Raw genomic sequence first — 23,220 nt, 5'->3', positions numbered from 1 at the left:
TCCCAACGAAAAAGGGTCACGATTGTGTGTTGGAACCGCAGGCGGTGAGTAAAACTGCTTAAAATATTTCTGCCTCCTTGTTAGTGAGTCCCCTCCCATGCTGGAGACCCGGGTTCGAGCCCCGCTCGGAGCGAGTCGTTGCTGCTGCTGCTCTCGTTCAGTTTCAGCCTCAGGATCTGATTCTGGATCATAAATAAATGGCTGAATCTGACTGTAAGCCACGGTTTGTTTTGGATGATGGTTTTTCCCTCACGGTAATGTCACAGCTTCCTCAACGCAAAAGCCTACTGGCACTCGTGATTCTTTAGCTCCACCCACACGTCACGCCTCCAGCCGTTCGTGTTTTTCCGGGAAAAATCGGTACAGACTATCTTTCTCTTATGAATATAATAAAACTAAAGACTTTTTGGAGTTATGAAGGATGCAGTACTACTCTATAGGTACTCAAGATTAACAGGATATTGAGTGAAAACGAGCATTTCACCCCCCCCCCTTTAAATTACAAAAAAATAAAGATTTTTTCCATGATATCCATACGTTTTGAGATGCACCTGTAGATTGATCTGGTTCAAGCTGTTTAAGCTGGTCCTTAGCTGGTCATGAGTTGGCTTAGGATGGTCAAGTGCTGGTCATGTGCTGGCCCTAAGCTGGTCCTGAGTAGGAGCTAGTTGCTTAGGACCAGGATAAGACCAGTACATGACCAGCTAAGGACCAACTTAAACTCACAACCAACTTAGCTCAAACCAACAGCCTTTCTTCAAAACATACTTAGGGACCCCCTGCTCTGCAAGCTTTGTTTGTCTTCCTTATCTGGCACACATGGTCAACCAGCAACCAGCATATCTTCTCCATGTTCTCAAATGACCCAAAATGAAAGAGAAACCGCCTCAGACGATTCAGTGAGTGCATGGAATAAACAAATCTTTCAAAGTGATTTGAGAACCAATTCAGACCGTTTTCCAGATTTGTTTGTTCAAGTTGACTCAGAAGAGGGATTAATTTGCAAATGGGGCATCATTCATGCCCCAAATAAAAGAGACTGCGTGCTTGGAATAAACTATGTGTGTCTTAACATGTATAGCATACAAATAAAAAAATAAAAAAAGTAACAAGAGGAACGCCGCCCACTGTGGCGAAGTAAAGGTACTTTTTTTTTCCCTAACAGTGTACTCAGGTTAAATTAAAAGTAGCCATCTTTAAATCTACTCCTAAAAGTAACATTTTTCAAAATATATACTCAAGTAAATGTAACGGAGTAAATGTACTCTGTTACTACCCACCTCAGCCTACATTCCATTATGACACATGTCGAAGCCTCTTTTTTTTTTCCTGAACGTGTGATTGCATGTGCATATGTACATTACAACGACCTGGAGCACATTGTATTTTCTGCTCTGAGCACTATGTAGGGGAAAGTTGAAGCAGCACTCAGTGTTAGGGAGGGAGCAGAAAGATGAATGACCAGCCTGCCTGCTGTGAAACTTAACCCAGCAACCCAGTGTGAGTGTGGCTAGACCCTTGCCTTCATAGTCTGTAATTATTAAGCACTCCTTCTGTCCCTTCTCTCCTCTCCTCTACATTAAAACTTTAACATGCCAGAGGAGTGAAATCATACATTTTGCTGCCCCATTGTGGATTAAAGGTCAAAGTTTAAGGGTGTGGTACACACACAGATTAAGAGCCCCTTTTAAGTGTAGATTAAATATATTTAAAGACTTCAAGGAAGAAAATAAATCACATAATGACTTTGAACTTTAACCCAGTCAAAGTAAATTGTCATGTAATGGGGCGCAATGCACTCATGGCACTATAAAAGGAGGCTCCATGAATCTTGTTCATACATCATGCAACATACAGGACCAAGCCAAGAAAAATTGTGTACCTTTTATAAACATTTTATGAGGTAGTATTTGAGGTAGTATAAATCGAAGGAAACAGTGCACATAAACGTTTCTGGTTATATAGGTAACCTTGTTCCCAGAGAGGGGAACAGACAGAATGGTACATTGTTGAAGACACTTTTTGAAATGCCTTGAGCATGACAGAATCTGGAGCATGTTTAGAACTAGTACAATCTTGATTGGTGTTGCATAGTGACCTAACATGTGATGGCATACATGGGAGCTACGAAGGTAAGCCACGCTTACTAGTGCCTTTTCTGGTGTGATGCTTGTCCAGGCACACCTCAGGACGAAAGGGCCAGGTTTTAAAACCAGAAAAAAAATGTGTGTGGGGTGCAAGTGGGACTGCAACATTGCAAACTTCCTGAAGGAAGACTCCAGATCGTTTGCCTCAAGACAAATAACTGATAGATAATAGCTGGTCCATCTTCCTCCATTGAGAACCTTTGTACATAGGCCTCTAGGTCACATTAAATGTGTCCTCTCATATTCAGCAGATACTTGTGGTGGAGGATGGAAGGCCTGCTAAACCGTAGGCTGTAGACCAGCAGCCCCATGAGACCTGGATAGGCAAGTGCCTCTAAAACACTGCTGATTGATGTTTTGCCTCCTGAAAACTCTCCACAACCAATCTAATAGTATCACCAAAGAGGCCAGAGGGTAACAGTGGTGCATCAGGGAGGAAAGCTTTATCCTTCTCCTTGACACTCCTTGAGTGTCTCTTCAACTCACAGCATCATCATTGGGAGAAAAAAGGCAGGCCCCAACCTAGAGGTCGACCGATATATCGGTCGGCTGATATATCAGGCCGATATTTGTCATATTTTAATATATCGGCATCGGCCGATATCCTTCTTTAGTAGCACTGATTTAAAGTCAGGCATATCAGCGGGCAGCCCCATGTTATTGCATCCACTTATTATTAGTGTGACATTTTAGCATGCAAATGAAGGGGAAAACTTAAATATAGCAGCCCTAAAAATCGGTAGCACATATCGGCTGACCCTGACCTATAAACTTCGGCATCGGCTATAGAAAAACCCATATCGGTCGATCTCTACCCCAACCTATAGGCCATGGAAGCACTCCTCTGGTTTACTCTTTGTTTTCACTTCCTGCTTTTGAGAAGGTTTTGCAGTGTACAGTGTCACAAACAGAATGAGACAATCAACTGTAAAAAAGAATGAATGAAAGATAGACGAAAGATAGTATATTTGAATTCTGGCGCTCTCTTGTGAAGACACGCGGTGCACTCTGACGCACCTGTCAGCTGATGGAGGCGGAACTTATAGCGATCGCCTTTTTCTTTTTTCTTTTTCAACAGTTTTTATTTATGTGAGAGTGTATTTTATGTTGAATGTGAATGCATCTGCATGATTACCATCTGTTTGAGTGCAAATCAGCCCAAATCAGCTCGCTATTACTGCATGATCACGGCTATCAAAGTGAACGTGTCTATATGAATAGAGAGAGTGGATTATTTATTTTATAGCGCATTTGTGTTATTACCATCTGTATAAGTGGCCATCAGCACATCAGCACTTATTTGTATCGTAAATTCATTGTAAATGCTGCATTTCTAGCAATCTCAGGATTTTCTGTAATATGCAAAGTTATTTTTTTTTTTTACTTTTTGTTTTATTGTATTTTTCTAGTGCTCAAATAAATCACTTATATGATGTCTAAGTTTCTGTCCAGTGTTTTATAAAAAATAAAAAAAACGATGCAGTGTTACGTTTACTGAATAAATAGTTTGTAGAAGCCTTCAATACAGTTGGTAAATATTTTATTTAATATTAAAAATATTTACATTTTATTTGGGGGGTGGGGGGTGTAGACATAGTCTCCTAAAAATATTTGCAGGAGTCTCATTTTTCATGATATCTTATTCAGATTTGAAATAGAAACTCATGAGACGTGACTTTCAACCCATTACTTTTCTAGATTGCTCCAGGACTGATTTCATGTATTTTTATATCAAATAAAAAATATTTAAGTGTGGTAAAAAAAAAAAAAAAAAAATCAAGGCACTTCAGTGTCTATAACTTTTAATATTTCTGAGCATTATCAAATCTGGTTGCCCAAAGGGTCTTCTTTCCAAAGACACCAAAATGATGTGTGTAACACACTGAAGTAGGAAACATACAATTATTAGTTAGGTAGAGCACTTTTAGCTGCGAGTCCCATAATGGGGGGTCTTTGATCTGTACTGTTTTGTCTTTGAAACGTACATAGTTAATTGGTTTATTACATTAGTTTGTCCCCTCTGGCATATTTCTGAATTTCACAGAAATTTGATAACATCTGTGTGCTGCAGGGCTGTGATTCACCCTTCATGATACAAATTTACAGTAAATCGGCCCTTGTGCTGTTGTCACACTGGGGTGTTATCATTGTTCAACTTTTATTCTACTATATGTAGTTCTCTGATCTAATATTGCATCCAAAGGAATTTTACAGAATTGCATAATATTGCTTGTTAATGGAAGCGGATAGTAGTGCTTGTTCATGGAAGCATCGCTGTTGCTATTGTCCATACTTATGGTTTTAGATTTTGTTAAGAAGCAGTGTGTTAATACTTTTCTCATTTACACCTTATACCTAATTGGAAATAGTTGTGACGAAAATGGAGATATGTTTTAAAGTGCTCTCTTTGGGGAGGTACCAATTTCCAAGTATAATCCACTAAAATAATTCAATAATGTATTGGCCCCGAAAACTTTTGAACAGCGATGTATAATCCATTCCCAGACCACCAAAAAATGTATTTTCAGTGATCTGATCGCAGTGTGTCCTGGTGTGTGTTTACACATGGCTTGTAATATGGCCAAGTGTCTTTTGCTTATATTAAGAACATGTTAGTGCCAGGTTTGAACATTTACACATAGGGCCAGATTTACTAAACAGGCCTAATAAAGTGCATGAGCGAAATTCCAAAACAGCACCGATGTGCATGGATATTTCTACGGGTGAGTTAGTGACAACATACAAATTAAAGAACACAGACACAGTATCTCATTTCCATAATGACCAAGGTAATATAGCAAAGTGCAGCACAAATTAGTGTAAGGATATTTTCAGATTTGGATAATGTACCATACACTCTCTGTTCTATGTGTTGCCCCCACCTAGCAACAGCAGTTGACCTATGGGTAAGCTCTCCTCGATGCAGATGAGCCAATGGCAGTCGAGTATCAGTTGCCCTGGAGGTGGAACTCAGACACCTTTAGGTTTCAGCGCCATAGAGAAAAGCTGGGCGGTCTGAAGATCGCATTGGTTTAATGGCTTTTCCATTCTTTTATTTAACTTCCTTAATCCAACAAAAACAGAACAAAATGTCCATAAGCATTTAACCCCATTCACAATGAAGAAGAAAACATTCATTTTCTGGTTGTCATACTCTCATTAAGTTACAGTTTTCATCAGCTCAAGCAAAACGGTAATGTCATCGTGAGCTTCAGCAAAGTATCTCTGGTTAAAACTAACTAACGTTAGCATTAAAGAATCCATGCTAATGTACAAATCTAAATAGGAAACTATTCACACGTCATGTATCGTGCATTGGAAATCAAAAAGACATAAGCGAAGGTATATATGAGAGTGCCTCTCCTTATTAATCTGGTTAAATGTAAATTTATCTAATCTTACTATGAAGTATATGAATGATGTTGATCTGGGATGTTGTCATTGCGATCACGACAACCGTAACAAAATTCTGCTGTTTGCATTGTGATATGTATTTTTACATATTTAATATCTTTTAAATATCCCTCCATTAAATATTTAAGTCCCACTTTAAGGTCCATCTGTGTCCTGAATTTATCAGAAACACCTCAGAAGGTTTTCACTGACAGCTATCATTGTAAGTTTGTTTGTCTGAGTGAGCAATAGTAATTAAAGGGGGCCGAAACTTTAAGATTGATCAATTACAACCATTTCAAGTGCAAAACATGCTTTTTTGGGGGCCTTAAATATTTTGCATCTGAAAGAGAAAATCCTAAAAAATGCATATTCAATACGATCTGGCGCAAAAATAAATCTGTCAATGCCTTTTCAGTGATAATTCCTCACAGTGTGTCCTTAGTAATTCCTGACAGTAAATTTTTTAACACCGAAAGAGGGTTTGTGCTGGTGCAACTTGTTCGTAAATTTGGCCCAATTTACTCAAATAAGCAATGCTCTTGCAATCATACACATCCCAATAATCACATACCAGTAAAAAAACACTGCATAGAAACACCCCTGAATCACCTAGAAAATCCTAAATGTTCAAACATTTAAATTTGTCCTCTGTCTTCCTCTATAGATAAGCCTCAGCTCTCCATCCTCGCACAACCATCTTAAGAAGCGGAAGGCTCCAGCACCTCCACCAACACCGTTGCCTGAACCAGTTATTTCCACTCCTGTGCCTACTGCATCTGTGCGGGCCACATGTGTCCCGGTGCCAGTTGAAAGGACCCTGCTGCCAGCTCCCAGAGCCTCAACTCCAGCCGATGATTCTGATTTGAGCCATAGTATTGAGGATTCAGAGCCGGCCAGGTCCATCTGTAGTAGCTCCAGCAGTGATGTAGCTGCGGGATCAAGCAGCAGTAGTCTAGCTGAAGAATCTGTAACACATCAGGTTCATGTGATAGCTGCATACACCACATATACACCAGAACCTGAAACAGTTCCTGAACCTAAGCCTGGACCTGAACCTGAACCTCAACTTAAACCTGAACCTAAACCTGAAGACAAGGAAGAAGCAGCTCCTCAGACTCCAAAAGAACCTCCTCAAGAACCAGGTCCAAGTTCAGAGGATCAAATGGAAGAAGACCCAGGGCTAGAGATGGAGCTAAAAATGGAAGAGATGGAAAATAACCGTAATAGTGGAATAGGTAATGTAACCATATCTTTTTGAAGCGAAATACATTAAATAATGATAAAAACAATTTCATAAAATGCAGCACAGTAAACATAAAATAGCCACAGTATTAGCCATAATTTCAACATTGTTACAGCTATTTATATTGGCAAATCTGCTGTGCTGTGCTGGTATTCTGGCAATTTGACAGTGAGTTCCTGTTCAAAACATGACCTGTATAGGAAAAATAATGTCAAATTGGAGCCAGAAGCTGTATGTCTAAAAGCTGAGTTTTACATCAACCCACCATTTCTTTCCCTCACTCTACCTCACTAAATCAGTTTAATATTGAATCTGGAGTCAGAGAGGGCAGACAACAGGTAAACAAGACCAGTATATCAGGTTTTCATTTTCAGTTCCAAGCCAACTGTATAACGCATCACTGATTTCTAAAAGCATAAAATACCACCCCTCGGCTAAAGTGTTCTTGGTAATATACAGTGAGCAGTTTCCTGTCTACAAATAAAGTGCAAAGTATACTTTGTTTTTTGTGTGTGCTATACATTTTGGCATCAGCATACTGCGCATATACTGTATGTGGCAGCCCAAATTTTTCTAACCTTGTGTACTCAGCACACTCAGGTCACACGTGTGCATTCATATCAAGTCATTCATATCAAGTCACCTTATTTTTTATAGCAGATAATACAATGATTTTATAGTGCTTTATAGATATTAGGCTTGTTTCCATTACCCTTCAAATTGTACAAACTGAAATTGCTAATTGAAAAGATGCTTAATGGAAACATGTTGTAACGATAAAAATCTCCATATTCATCGGGAAGAAGGAGGCGGGAACCGGCGCACAATCAAAAATCACTTTAATATTCAAAAATAAACAAAACAGCGCGAAAAGGAGATGGAAGGAGGAGCAACAGGGACGAGAGAGGGGAGAGAGGAAAAAAAAAAAAAAAAAACATTCTGGTTCCCAGACGCACTGCTGCTCGGCCCTCCACCAGCTGGGTGATCTCCTCCGCGGTGCCTGGCGGTGGCACTGGACGGCCCCCGGCGGACGGCACGACACTCCTCCGCCGCCCGGTGGATGGCGACGGCTCCTCCGGTTTTGGGCAGCCGGCAGGAGTCCCCCGTTTCCTGCCCCCCCGGATTCCTTCGCGGAGGCAGCAGGCTCCGGCCCCCTGGCGAACGGCGCCGACTCCTCCGCTTCCTCACGGACGGCAGCCGACCCTCCATATCGTGGGCGGCCGGCAGCGAGCTCGCCCGTCCCCGGCAACTCGCTCCAGCCCACCGCCTCGAGCGTCCATGGTGGCACATACCTCGCCAGCTCGAGGGCACCGCGGATTCACCACAGCGGCGAGGGATCTTCAGCAGCGCGTCCCTCCTTCTCCCGGGCTTCGGCACCACTGTAACGATAAAAATCTCCATATTCATCGGGAAGAAGGAGGCGGGAACCGGCACACAATCAAAAATCACTTTAATATTCAAAAATAAACAAAACAGCGCGTTTTGTTTATAAAAAGCCAAATAAAAGCCAAAACATAAAATAATGTCCCAGGCCTGGTCCTCTCTCGTCCTTCACTATAGTCGCTCCAGTTTTATATCCTTCCATCTCCTACGTGGGACTCGATACTGGCAGTGGGGCGCAGGTGTAGCTCATCTCCAATCACTACACCTGGCCTCACTCCTCGTTCCCACGCCTCTCGGCCCCGCCCCACTCGCCACACGTGTCAATATTTTTTTTTTAAATAACAATAATTGTATATATATATTAGTATTAGTATTAGTAAATATACCCACATATCACAAAAATGTTTTTACACCCACATGAGGTGGTTTTTCAGGCGATGCGGAAATCGGAATATCTAAAGTGGCTCTCTGTGCTGCTTCTATAAAGATACAAGCACACGCCTCCTTTGAATAAATATAGCCAAAATCCATTGCCATGACTTATCGAGAGAGGCAAAAGGTTACGTTTTAGTCACATCACAATAGTCAATGGAAACGCTGTCATTTCACAATACTTTTTTATCAACATTATAAAATATTGCTTAAGTTTTGCTCAAATCTCCAATGGAAACACATCTATTTGTTTAAAGCAGCGTCACATTATTATATATAAAGGTTGTTGTTGTTTTTTCACTAATAAGGTGTTCCACAAGTTGGCAAGACTGGCTCAAGCTGTTGTGACGCTTGGACACTCTTCAAAACTTTCTCTTCTCTCTTAATCTGCCTCCACATCCTCCTCCATCAACTCTTACAGCTGATGACTTTGCAGTTTTCTTCACAAATAAGACAAGAACCATCAGTGACCAATTCTCCACACTGCAGACTGAGGATAACTTCACTGCACACTCTCTCTCCTCCTTCTCTCCACTCTCATAGATGGACGTTTCCAAACTTATCCTGTCCAATCATCCTACTACTTGTCCACTTGATCCGATCCCCACACACCTTCTTCAAGCGATCTCTTCTTCAGTCATACCTTCACTTATACTCACATTATGAACTCCTCTCTTCACTCCGGAACATTTCCCTCAGCAATTGACTCGGGTTAGCCCACTGCTTAAGGCACCATCTCTAAATCCAGTGCTTCTAGAAAACTACAGACCGGTATACCTTCTTCCATTCATTGCAAAGACACTTGAGTGAGCTGTGTTCAATCAGCTCTCTATGTTCCTTGTACAGAACACCCTCCTGGACAGCAACCAATCTGGCTTCAAAATTCAACTGAGACTGCCCTGCTCTAGGTTACTGAAGCCCTGAGACTAGCAAGAGCAGCTTAAAAATCCTCAGTTCTCATCTTACTGGACCTGTCTGCTGCTTTTGACACCGTTAATCACCAGATTCTCCTGTCCACCCTCAGAAAGATGGGCATCTCTGGAACCGCATTCCTATGGTTTAAGTCCTACCTCTCTGACAGATCCTTCAGCGTGTCTTGCTGCTGGGGTTCCTCAATGCTCAGTACTTGGACCACTTCTCTTCTCCATCTACATGATGTCATTAGGATCTGTCATTCAGAAGCATGGCTTTTCTTATCACTGCTACACTGATAACACCCAACTCTACTTCTCATTCCAACGAGATGACCCGACAGTAGCTGCTCGCATTTCAGCCTGTCTGAGTGACATTTCTAGCTGGATGAATGACCATCACCTTCAGCTCAACTTTACTAAGACAGAACTCCTGGTGGTTTCAGCTAATCCATCGTTTCATCACAACTTCTCTATACAGCTGGGTTCATCAACCATAACTCCTTCCAGGACAGCCAGAAACCTAGGAGTTGTGATGGATCATCAGTTAAGCTTCACAGACCATATTTCTACAACGACCTGGTCCTGAAGATTTGCCTTATACAACATTTAGAAGATTAGACCCTTCCTGTCAGAGCAAGCCATCCAACTTCTTGTCCAAGCTCTTGTTCTCTCTAGACTGGACTATTGTAATGCTCTCCTGGCGGGCATTCCTGCATGTACTATCAGGCCTCTGCAAATGATCCAGAATCTAGCAGCGAGGGTCGTCTTCAATGAGCCAAAAAAAGCTCACGTTACTCCTCTCCTCATCAGGTTACACTGGCTACCAGTAGCCGCTCGCATCGAATTCAAGTTACTGATGCTTGCCTACAAGACGACCACTGGCACTGGCAACTCATTAGTTCAATCTTATGTGCCCTCCAGATGTTTGCGCTCTGCAAGTGAATGTAGGATTTTATAAGAGGCAGGCCTTTATTTCTAATTCCGTCTGTTTGATAAGTAATTTTTTAAATAACCTGTTTGAAATTAAAAGCGATAGCATTCCAGTGGATAGAGATCATAAAATTAGCACAAAATCAGTTTAGAATCAAACCCTGGCTATGCGTTCTGTACTAGACTACCTGAGACTTGTCATGGCACTTGTATACTGTTGTTGTTCTCTTGTTTATCTGATTGCTTCTATTGTTCTAATTTGTAAGTCTCTTTGGATAGAAGCGTCTGCTAAATGATTAAATGTAAATGTAAATATCTCTTTGGATTTGAGACTTTAGTCTTTGCAGCTTTACAGACCTTCTTCTGCACCAAAAGATTGTAATACTCCAAAGAGAAAGGGAAATGTTAAATCCCATCACATAACCCCATTAACATTAAATAACTGTGCTTTTGGAAAAAAGATTGATCGCATACTTTGAATTGATAAAATCTACAAAATTTTTGTGTAAAAGCTAAAAGGAGAATAGAGAGGGTGTGAGACACCATTTATTGATCCCTCTGTGTTCACGGTCTCCTCGGAAGCCAGTTATGGAAATAAGATTTATCTGCACCTGTGAAAGAGACCTGGTGATGAGAAAGCTAGTATAAATATAGAACTGTTATAAGTGCAGAAGATGATAGAGGTAAAACTCTGTGATGGATCTACATCTAATACATACTGTTAGCTGAGGTCTCAGCTTTTCATAGTCCTAGGTTATCTTGTTGCATGTTTCACTGCTCATACTTTACCCATGGTTAGTAATAAAACTTGGCTGGTCAGGTTTCCTTATTTGTAATTTATTTATACAATCATAATTTGCATATTCATGAGGTTAATAACATAGATTGGACACTGTTAGCTGATGAACCGACATTAGTGAGGTTGATATATCACTTACTGAACTCTAAAAACACTGCACATGTATTACTTAAATAACATTGTTGTTTTAAGTAGTATTTATTTCCCAAACACTACTCAGTGTGTTTACATGTATTTTGAATATAAAATTTTAATTTTTGAATAAATAAATAAAATTAATTTAATTTAACAAAAATTTAGTCTGACCGAAATCATATCAGTCAATTTTAGTCATATCAGAGTGTTTTGGTGCAGTTTTGGCCTATCTTAGGTATTCTCTTTTATACAGCACTTCAGTCTTCAGAAGAGCGACAGATTTGTATTTGGATGAAAATCATGGCTTTGATAGGGCTATTTTAGTACATTGACCTTTATGCTCTTCAGTCCCTCGTGTGATAATTGATTCTTTTGTTTGGGATTATAGTCCTTGTTTGGGATCATAGTCATTCTTCTATTTAACAACACGTCCTCTCGTTGATGATGAAAGCAAGCTACAATATAAAGCAGTCACTGCCATACTTTACTGTTTGCTGTGTGGTCAGTGATCAGCTATATGTCCTCCTCTTCCTGTTTGCACATAGACTATTGCTCATTTACCATTATGCAACACAGGAGCTCAATGCTTAAGGAAACAGCATGTTTTAGTTTTTATTTTTCTTAGTAATATTTAGGGGAATTACAGGTTTGATTCTGCATAGTTTTCTGAGGAACTGCAAGAAATGTTGTTTGAATATTGTAAAAGCAGTAGTGGAAAGAGGTCCTGGTTTAATGTCTTTGTTTCCAGCCCAAAACTAACCCACAGTTTGTTTATTCATTGAAGTGTTTGGTAATTAGCCCAGTATTATAATTAGGTGGGTTAGTCAGGCGGGTGCAAAAACATTCAAACAGTTTTTCCTTGACTGGAGCTGAATGTTCTTGGACTAAAAAATTATTAGAAACAGACAAGCAACATCTAACAGAATATGAATGTGCAACTTCTAAAGAGCCACATATATAAAGATCCTTTCCTGTGACCAATCGTACTCATTGTATTATTAACATACACAGGTGTTAACCATCACTTGCTAGAAAAACCAAGAGGAAGCCCATTTTTTGAGATGTCCCAGGTGTCCTCCATCTCTTTCCCTTCTATTAAGGAGGACTCTCAAGATGCCTTATACAACTGCATACAGACCACCCCTCAGTGTAGGTCTCATAATTTCAACGTTAACTTCAAATATCTCCAAATAATCCCTGCCCCTTTATATGTGGTATTACATATTGAAGGGGTAGTTCTCCCCAAAATGAAAATTCTCTCATTTATTAATAATTCACCCTTGTGTCGTTCCAAATGCGCAAGACCCTTGTTCATCTTCAGAACACAAATAAAGATAACTGATGAATTCCGGGAGCTCTCTGACCCTCCCATAGACAGCAAGGATCCTTACACGATCAAGGCTCAGAAATGTAGCAAGGACATTGTTAAAATAATCCATGTGACATCAGTGGTTCAACCGTAATTTTATAAAGCTACGTGAATACTTTTAGTGCATGAAGAAAACAAAATTGATTCAACAATTGGTGTTATTTGGAATATCGAAGCGCTCTCAGAATTCATAAAAAATATCTTAATTAGTTTTTTAAAGATGATTGAAGGTCTTACAGGTTTGAAATGACACAAGGGTGAGTAATTAATGACAGAATTTTAATTTTGGGGTGAACTATCCCTTTAAGTTCTTTTCCTCCAGATCTGCTTCCTGAATTTAGTCCCATGCTTTTTTTCCTTTAAGCTTGGTTCCTCCTTTTCAATTTTTAAGCTTCTCAGTGTATGTTTATGGTTAAAGATATCCCTGTCCTCAGAAGTTCTCAATTATGCAAAGTCTGATCTGTGACTCATTTCCCACAAGTTCATGGTTCAAACTGTCCTCGCCATGACAAAAGACTCATTCCATATAATTTCCCATTTCCTCTGCCTCTCTTTGATTTTTGAGACTGATGTGATGGCAAAACACTTCATCCAGCTTGTGTTGTAAGAAGTCGTATAGTAAAAAGGTTGGATTCTGTTTAGATACAAATTAGTCATCCACTGGATAGGTTTGCCATGTTTTTACAAATATTTGTCGTAATTAAATCATTTGGTATGCTTTTCTGCTGAGTTCTACTGACACACTTGTGGCTATCTATCTATCTATCTATCTATCTATCTATCTATCTATCTATCTATCTATCTATCTATCTGTTGATCTATCTATCTTTCTCCCACTCTCTCTCTCTCTCTCTCTGTCTGTGGCTTTCTGTCTAGCATTTATTATATCCCTTTTGACAAAACTGGCAAATCTGACATGTGGCTATACCATAGCATGTAATAAAAAATCATATTAGGCCTACATATTATTGTGTAGCCATTTGCTTTGTATTTTAAATAATATGCTTAGCATATCATATAGTGTAAACATGAAATACAATGCATTAACACATTCTAGAAATGTTTTAATATAAAATAGTGCTGATATTCTCCTGAATTTAATGGAAAAAATTGTGTGGCAGCTCATGTAAATGTGTTTTTTGTATTCAATGTTGACTAAAACCTGTTGTGTATGTGTAGCATTCCTTTAGCCAAGAACACACTCCAGCTAAAAAAAATTGTCATTTCTACGGGATCCCATTTAGACAGGTCATTTTCAGGAGTGACAACCAAATTCAAATGAAATCTGCATTATGTGCACAGACTTGATCTGAACTACTGGCTTTTAGTTAATATCAGTGATATCTCTGCTCTTTTGTAAAAAAAAAAAAAAAATAAGTACTTGATAGCAAAATGAAAAGAGTAATATACTTTAAAAGAAGTGCAAAATCTGTATAATGTTTTTAGAGACTTTACTGCATGTTATTTGTAATTAAATTAAATTAAATTGTAATATAGTTTACATTAGCATTAAATACAGTTAGCTGAACATTAGAGTGCTTTTTGTCCCACTTGAGTAGGTTTTAAGTACATCTTTATATGTAATTCATAATTACTTCTATTGTTTTTGAAATATGGGCAGAAGTTTATTGCTAAATATACCATATATCAAGCATATATCGTACTAAGACACATCCATTTCTATACGTTTTCTATTGAAATTTGTATGAATTGTGTTGAAAAGTTGTAATTTAGTCAATTTAATGTATTAAATAAATACATTACTTTTCAATCTAATACTGAATTAACACACTAGTTAAAATTTACATCAAGTACTTTGCATGTGCTTTAGTATGTTAGAACACAACACAAGATTATAAAACATCGGTTAAACGTACATTAAAGTAAAACTTGTAATTGGCATTATAACAAAGCACACTTTTTAAAGTGCTGGGTCTGTTGCCGTGGTTTAGTAGTAATAGTCAGACAATAATTTCTCACTAAATAAATTCATGTTGGCATCCATGTTTCTGTTTTATAGCAAGTTCAAAATGATGTGGTTAGGTTACTACTTTTCCAGTCATTGCCATTTTTGGAGTAACTCAGAATGATAATTTAGCTGATTCACTCCTACAAATAAATGTGGTTGTCACTCCTAAACCATACTTATCCAGGGTGTGATTTGCTTGGGGGGTGGGGGGGATTTCCCCCTTTCTGGTCAATGTATCTCTGCCTCTGCTTAATTATTTTTATCCCCCCCTCAAAGTGATCAGTGCTACTACACTAGTGGCGAGACAGATCACAAAACTTATCACAGATCCGTGGTTTGATTAAAGTCAATTTTATTTTAAAATGCGCTACTTGGCTGCCTCTGGATATAGCTGCGGTGCAGCCTCTCTGTATTCACCACTCTGCAGACTTGCTCAATGTCTGATTGGTTACACCTCACGGGTAATAGCCTATCAACACTTACGAGACGGATGAAGCTGGTCCACTGGGCAGTGAAGTTGCCAACTTGGTGACTTTGTCGCTAGATTTAATGACTTTTTTCTTCTGCTGTGTTCAGTTAGCACAGAGATGGGCAGCACTTTGAGTAAAAAAAAAAAAAAAAGATATTCTGTTGCTTCTACAAGCAAGTATAGCCAACATCAGTCACAGCACAACCACTGACTTGATCGTATGTTTATTTGAATTCATTAGACAATGTCGTGAATAGGATTTTAGTGCAGATTAATGTTTGAGAGCTGGTTATGTAGTCTTAATGGACCGCGTTTCAGTCAGTATAATATTCATTCCATTGTCTGACAACAGAAACATTAAAATATAATAATAAAAACAGTTTTATTGAGAATTTGGCTGAATTAAAATGCAGTATGTGAGCATAGGGAGGCAATACAATACAACGTACTTACGTCATAAATATGCTAATTAGCGCATCATCTAGCGACATTTAGCGACTTTTCAGGTGGGGTTTAGCTACTTTCCACTGAAAGAAGTTGGCAACACTGCAGTGGAGCTTTGTGTCGAAACCATGGTCGAAACAAAGGAAGGCAGCATATTCAGCATATTACTGAAGCGGGAATAAACATCACAATCTGATTATCTGTTTCTATGATGACAAGCAGAGTTAGTGCCCCAGTCACACCACTGAGAATGGCTGAAGTTACACATACGGTGTTTCACTCAATTGAGGCTAAAGCAAAGGTTTTTTGATTACTCACTCACTCTTGAGCGTCTGCGGCGACTGTACTAATCTATGAGTGTAAGGTTTTTTTTTTTTTGTATATGTGTTTATATATGGAAGTGGATTGTGCACACATTTGAGGTTTGACAATTATCATTTTATAAAAGTAATACACCTCCCATGGCTAAATGTTACACTGGTTTTAAAACAATTACACACTAAATATTGCATCATAATCAAGCAATATTTGCTTTTCCCTCTCTCTTTTTCCTCTGCAGTCTATTGCTGTGCACCTGTCTCCCTGCGCTCTGGACGCCGGTGAAATGATGTCCATCCTTTCTCCACCTTTTCCTCCTTTTATTCACCTTCCTCTTCCTCTGATGGGTTTCTATTCACTTGCTTCTGTCTTCCACACTGTTCTCATTGCTTCCCCTATTCTTAGTTTCCTAAAGCTTGAAGCAAGTAATTTCTATGTAAATATACACCATATTCTATTGCATTTGATTAGCTTGAGAAGTCAGATGAAGGAACGGAATCGTACAGCATGGTCAGAGTTACGTAGGCATCAGTCCTGGGGCGCTGCTCTTTATTTACATTTGTTTAACTGATGTTCAGAAATGGTTTGAGGGATATTAAGCATGTGATGTACTGTTCACAAGTCAATGACAGTTTCCAAACCTCGTGCTCACAGGTTTTGTTTTAGGCTGTTGCATGCTGGTTTCTCCAGAAGATAAAAGTATGTGCTGTTTTGTTTAAGACATTACATATATCACCATGTTGATAATTGCATTCATAGGTAGGAAAACCACAGATTTATGAAGGGAAACAAGAACACAATCAAGAAAGAATGTCTTTGTTTACACTCAGCTTTTAATTTGCATGAATGGATTGCTAAATGATGTTTTAATTAATGTTTTTTTTTTTTTTTTTTTTTTGGAGAGCAAGCTATAACTTTGTTATTCGATTGTGTGCATTTAAAGATTGTTTTTAAGGGTCTGTGTGACTTATTAAATTATTTTGATTTTGATTTTGACTGTATACTTACAGTAGAGGTTGTTATCCCATTTCAGAAAGGATTATTTAGGAGGTATATAGCATTATAGACATACTGGTTGATGAAATTGCACTCTTTTTGTGCTATGCAAAAGTCTTATGCCACTAGTACTTTCAACAACAACAACAAAAAAATTTTTTTAAGTCAGTTATTTCTATGTTTTGCTGTAGTGTCAGAAGGAAATATCAGTTTACATATCCAAACATTATTTCTGCCATTAAATTTAATAATCCAGTGAGATTTTTGTTTGCACAAGGAGTTTGACGGCAGCCAGTGCTCCACACAGAGATCTGATCTGATCATCATCCAATCTGTCTGGAAGAAAATGAAGAAACAGAACAAACTGAGACAGTGTCTCAATCCAGAAAAACTGTGGCAATGTCTCCAAAACGCTTCAAGAAACACGCTACCGCACAAGCTACAATACTGTGCAAAATTTTAGGCACTTGTGTAAAAATGCTGTAAAGTGAGGATGCCGTCAAAAATAATGCCATAAATAGATTTTATTAATTAACTTCTATTAACTTAACTAAATTAAATCAACATTTGGTGTGACCACACTATGTTTAAAAAAGCTTTTGGTAGCTTTGCAGGTAGGTTTCTTGAAGTTCCGTGCTCAAACAATACATGCGTACCGTGCCCGAGCGTAACTGACCCGCACTCTTCCCCACCTCTTCCAACCGAGCCAGGGACAGCTAAATGAACCGTGGCATGGAGCGATCACACTAGTCAAACGAACCAGGCTTTGGGGGGGTCAGACGCGCTCAGGCATGGTTAAGATTGCCTAGTGTGATACAACCTTATTCCGCACACATGAGTCTCTGCTCGCCCAATCCTGCACTCCCCCATCAAGTGTTGTCACGCACTGAACTTTGCTGCATAGCGTCCCGTGATGGTGCAGGTCTTTACTCGGAAGGTGCCTGTTATACTGTTGTGATCGAGGTTCTGGACTCTGAGCACAACTGTTTTTTCGATGACAAATTATAAAATATTTTCTATAAAAACGTTAATGCCCTGGCAGTGGTAAATAGCTTTGGTTTTATATTTAGTTTGATTAAATTAATGTTAAAAGTTGAGAATTAAAATAAATATTTTAACTTTTACTATGTAAAAAGAATACTGCTGTAATAAGGCACCTTATTTGTTTAACGTTTTTGCAAACCAAATGTTGTTACACTGTTGTTCATTTAGCAGTACTTTTTAAATGAAAAAAGTGCACAATACAATACTTTTGAATTCAATATTTAATTTTGTGCATAACAGTATATAGAATATAATCCCTTGGCTCAAGAATTAATATTCTTCAACCAAGTTGGTTCATTGGTATCATATGTATTAATGAATCACTGCTTATTGGCCAATCAAAAAAAGTTGAACTCAATGCTCAATCTGAATATTTTATATTATTTTTTTTTTATTTTTTTTACAGTGTGGACAGTGCCAGTCCACACTGCTTGACATTACATAACTACAGTTTATAATAAGCCACTACTTGCCACTATGTGCTATTAATTTCTTAGGAATTTTTAATAAAGTGCTACTTATGGCTCCTGTTGCAAGAATTAATCCAATGACAGATTGTGCTGGAAATAGACCAAAGATTGAGTTCAGAGGAACACTACTATTGTGAAATGATTTGTCACCTGGGAAGATCTACTTGTGAGGTTTGCCACAAAGTAAGGTGGTTTATTTCCTTTTGCATGTTGGTCTGTTGATGAGGTCTTTGCATGGGTGTGTATGTAATCAAGATGTCAACATTATCAGAATAAGTTGTGTGGCTCTGATTTCAGGAACATGTCTAATTTTTAGATGTGACACTGTTTACTCATGACCCAAATGCCATGTGCCAATAATCGATAGTAAGTGTGTGCATGCATGCACATAAACTCTCTCTGTGGTTGTAGCTGGCATATGCATGAGCTCTGCTGGGAAAGGGTTGGGAAACAGCTTGTGAGTCACAATGAATCCAGGAACAGGCCTCTCGTCAACTTAACTACCAAACCTGAACACACACATTCACTGACAACACACCCAGAGTTCATCCCGAGTTTCCTCAAGTAAATCCTCCTTCATCGCTTCTGTCTGATTTGAATAACCTGAAAAAGCAAGTTGCATTTATTGTAATAGCAGATGATTATGTGAGAGATGTTAGGGTTAAGAGAATGAGTGAGAAAGTCATGATGGAATACCAGAAAAAGAGAGCAGTTTGAAGAATAGGCACAAGCAGTTTCACAAGAAAAAAAGTGAGATATGTTTGGCTTTAATTCATGACCTTGATTCCATATGATGTTATTACAAAAAAAAATAAAAAATACAGATCAGATTTGTTAAGGCCTAAAAAGAACAGATCGTTTTTGGCTTTGTGTTTGTCTTAAAAAAAAAAAAAAAAAAAATTGGTGCTTAGTGATTCTAAACCATTTCCCCCTAGATTGTAGGGCCTTTCACACCACATTAGTTCCAGAACTAAATTTACAGTCCTTAAGTACTAGTACGATTTTGCGTGAAATAATTATCAGTACCATTTAAAGGGTTGGATTCACACCGACCTTGTGTACTGTGGTGCGAAAATGCCAAAAAGTGGGTATTTCCACAATTAGTTCTGGTACTATGAAAAGGTTCCCGCGGTGCTAAAGGCCCTTTGAGATCTTTCAAGGACTTTTTTTTTTTTTATTCTCCCTGGGCTCTTAAGTGAGGTTTTTAAGAGTTATTTGCAATCATTTCTTAAAACCATAGCATACTGTGCAACATCAGCTGTGTTTTTTCTTAGGCTATAGGAAACAAATTGTTGCCATTACTTGGGTCCCAATTGTCCCATTGAAAGCTTGTAGGAGCATTTAATTGGCTGAGTTTGCCTTGTAACGAGAAATCTTTCACAATCCTTAAAATCTATTTCTGGGGTCCATAACCATAGGTTTTTTTTCTTTCTTTCTTTCTTTTCTTTTCTTTTTATAAGTAACAAATCAAATGGTGGACTGGAGCATGATTGCAGTCATTTTGATAATCAATAGTGATAGATTATTCTAATCTATTGTGTGTGTCTGCAGATTTGTCATCTTTTTCCTTTTATCCTTTTCTTCCCACATGCTTGCTTTAACAGTGTGCATACAGGCACATATTGCACTAATTCTGTTATGTTGGTTCTGGTGAATTGATGAAGCATGTTATGTAATTGACCCAATCTAAAATGCTGACCCATTATTGAGGGTTATTAAAATCTGGCTATGGATGGCCACTACCCTGCAGAGTTTAACTCAAACCATGATCAAACTCACCAGCCTTTAAATTTCTAGTATCTCTGAATTGATTAGCTTGCTTAATTCTGCAGGGAAAAGCCCCTCAAGTACTATATTTTTTATTTAATATGCATTTTATGGCATTAATAACATTGACATTTATCCTTATTTTCAGCCTGGCTGCATTCAGCACATGATTCTGTGTCAGAGAAGATGGCAGAACAGGAAGTTGAAACAGCATCTGTCGCCAGCAATGAGAGTTTTGCAGACCAGGGCTACGCAGCATCAGAGGGCATGGCTGAGGAGTCCGTCCCAGTCTCTCCCTCCAAAAAGATGCAATCTGTGTCACCCATGTCTTTAAACAGTAGCTCAGCTCTGCCTGGTAACCAGTCCAAAGACTCATCCAGTGACAGTGATGAGGGTTGTGCAACCTGGGGCTCCAGACAAAGGTATGCAAATGTACACATGTTTACTCTAACTATAAAGCACCATAACAAACAAAAGTCTCTGGATAGGCCTGGTCCCACTAACATGAAAGTTCAACACAAACATTTGGTCTGATTTTGAATTTTCACTCATTAGATTGCACTTTGGCCACTTTAGTATACCAAGTATACCACAAATTTGTGTATCTGATCTCCCTCTGTCAGGGTGCGCTGAAACACTTGATGACCCCACCCACAGGTGGTAGAGTCCATATGGCAGCGGTCATGAAATGAAGAATGAGGAGGCATTGGATGTGAATTTACTTGCCTCTGAGAAGTAAGCCAACTGTCCCTTCTGGCTCCATTGGAGCTGGACACCATGGTACAGACATGGCAGAGGCTCAATCTGTATGTCTTTATTCAGATAGCTAAGCTCCCGAGAATCCTAGCGAGGATTTGCCAAGACTGAGCCTACCTATTATTAGTGGCTCCATTCTAGCCAGCCTGAGTCTGTTTCTCAGATCTAGTGACTCTCCTGGACAGCACTTTTTGGGAGATTGTGGTCCAGAGAGACTTTTCAGTCACAAGTGCTGGGGTCAGTCTGGAAGCCTGCCAGAGATCTGGAAGCATCAAGTCTGGTCCCTGAGGAGAACCAGCTTATAGATTCCAGTCCCTCAACTGAGGTTGTTGAGATAGTTCTGAGTTCCAGAACTCCGTCCCCAAGGAAAATTTATGCGCTAAAATGGAAGATCTTCGTGTCATGGTGTGAACAGTACAGTACATTACTGTTCCTCCAGGAGTCTCTCTCAGCAGGGTTATCCATGCTATATTCAAAGTACATGTGGCTGCTATTTCTGCTAACCACTAATCTATTGACAGAGATGCTCTGGGTATTTACTACTTGGAAGATGCCAAACGGCTGAGGGCTATCTTACACCTATTCATGGTGTGAACAGTACAGTATGCATTAAGTTCATGTGGCCGATATTTCTGCTAACCATGTATGGAGCTTCTGAAGGGAGGCACTCCTTCCAAGGTGCCAAATGGCTGAGGGCTATCTTCTTAAGACCTTTCTGTGGTCCTGGAAGGTTTATCAGGCTTCACCAGGTTTATCTCCACTTGAGCCATTAGAGTCAGCAGAAGTTACTGGCTATTGAAGTAGCCCTTTTAATAGCCTTGAATTATCTTAAAGGAAAACGCCACCGTTTTTCCATATTCCACTATGTTCTTCCCTCAACTTAGACGAGTTGATGCGTACCTCTCCCGCCTCAGTGCATGCACTCAATCGCTGTAGCGCATGGCGCCACTATGCTAGCATTTAGCTTAGCACCATTAATTCCTTAGGATCCAAACAGGAATTAATTTAGAAGCTACCAAACACTTCCATGTTTTCCCTATTTAAAGACGGTTACATAAGTAGTTACACAAGTAAGTATGGTGACACAAAATAAACAGTGGCAATTTCCTAAGTGGATAGAAATGATAACTATAACTACTCCTGAAAACTCCCTGTCCCCCTCTCCCTCTAACTTTCATCAATACAACCAACGTGAGGAGTTTTCAGGATTGATGATATTACTGTGCCGAGGTCGAAGTGCTGTGAAGTGCTCTTCCACCATACATTATAGTATATTATCAATTTTTATCAGCTTAGAAAATCGCCACCATGGCGTTCCCTGTTTGGATCCTAAGAAATGAATGGTGCTAAGCTAGTGGTGCTGTGCTCTACAGCGATTAAGTGCATGCACTGAGACGGGAGAGGTATGTATCAACTCATCTAAGTTGAGGGAAGAACCTAGTGCAGTCTGGAAAAACAGTGGTATTTTCCTTTAAAAGAGTAGGAGATCTGCAGACGCTGTCAGAAGCCTTCTCTTGTGTAGTCTTTGCTCCTGTAATGGACAAACTTATTTTGCACCCCAGACTGAACCACATTGCTTGGGTATCTTTAGAGACATACCAGCTGCTCATCCTGCAGTCATTCTTCCTTTCGCCTCATGAATCTCCAGAGCAAGAAATGCTCCACATTTTATGCCCAGTCCCTGCCCTTTATGATCTTTATGTCCACTACTGAACTAGATGTTACTATAACATCAATGTCATGACAAAGCATTGAACTCAGTTAGAAAGAAAATATGCAACATGGCCTCTCCTCAGTTGTTGCATGTTCACAGGGGGAGGGTTTATGTAAATTTTAGTTTTTTTTAAGTCACAAAATTGTTTGTGAAAATGTTACTATTTCAGATATTTTACATTTAAACAACATCAGTCGTTTAATATTTACTACATTAAGTAAATACTACTCTGATCTACCCCACATTGTTTGAACTCAGTAAGATCAATATGTTTATTAGACTTTTATTAGTCCACTGGACATGAATCAAAAACACTTCCAGGCAGAGTGGAGACAGAGCTGAGGATTAATATCTCTCATTCTCTCCGTTTACCAGCATCAATTTATTCCCACAGTTCAGCCAGTGTCACATTCATCCATTTCCAGCCAGGGCCAGGGCTGACTGAGGAGTCTGGCTTTTTAAAACTTTACTTTATGGGGCTGAAAGTGCTGACTGCTATCCAGATGTATGTGTGCCAAATCTCTG

General features: G+C 39.1%; 1 protein-coding gene across 2 annotated transcripts in view; it reads left to right on the top strand.

The window, feature by feature from the left end:
• Positions 1-21,113, top strand: part of LOC127974542 (protein cordon-bleu-like) — a 35,196-nt gene extending 14,083 nt beyond the window's left edge. The window contains exons 2-3 of one of the 2 annotated variants that reach the window (XM_052577896.1): positions 6,208-6,778; positions 20,374-21,113. In XM_052577896.1, the coding sequence (XP_052433856.1) occupies positions 6,208-6,778; positions 20,374-20,759 (957 nt within the window). In that variant the 3' untranslated portion in view covers positions 20,760-21,113. Of the gene's footprint in view, positions 1-6,207; positions 6,779-16,189; positions 16,939-20,373 lie in introns of those variants that run through there. The other variant, XM_052577897.1, reaches the window with a different exon arrangement.
• Positions 21,114-23,220: the final 2,107 nt, after the last annotated feature.

This window comes from Carassius gibelio, chromosome B16 (genome assembly GCF_023724105.1).
Source record: "Carassius gibelio isolate Cgi1373 ecotype wild population from Czech Republic chromosome B16, carGib1.2-hapl.c, whole genome shotgun sequence".
NCBI lineage: Eukaryota > Metazoa > Chordata > Actinopteri > Cypriniformes > Cyprinidae > Carassius > Carassius gibelio.
This window is presented reverse-complemented; position numbering and strand designations above follow the sequence as displayed.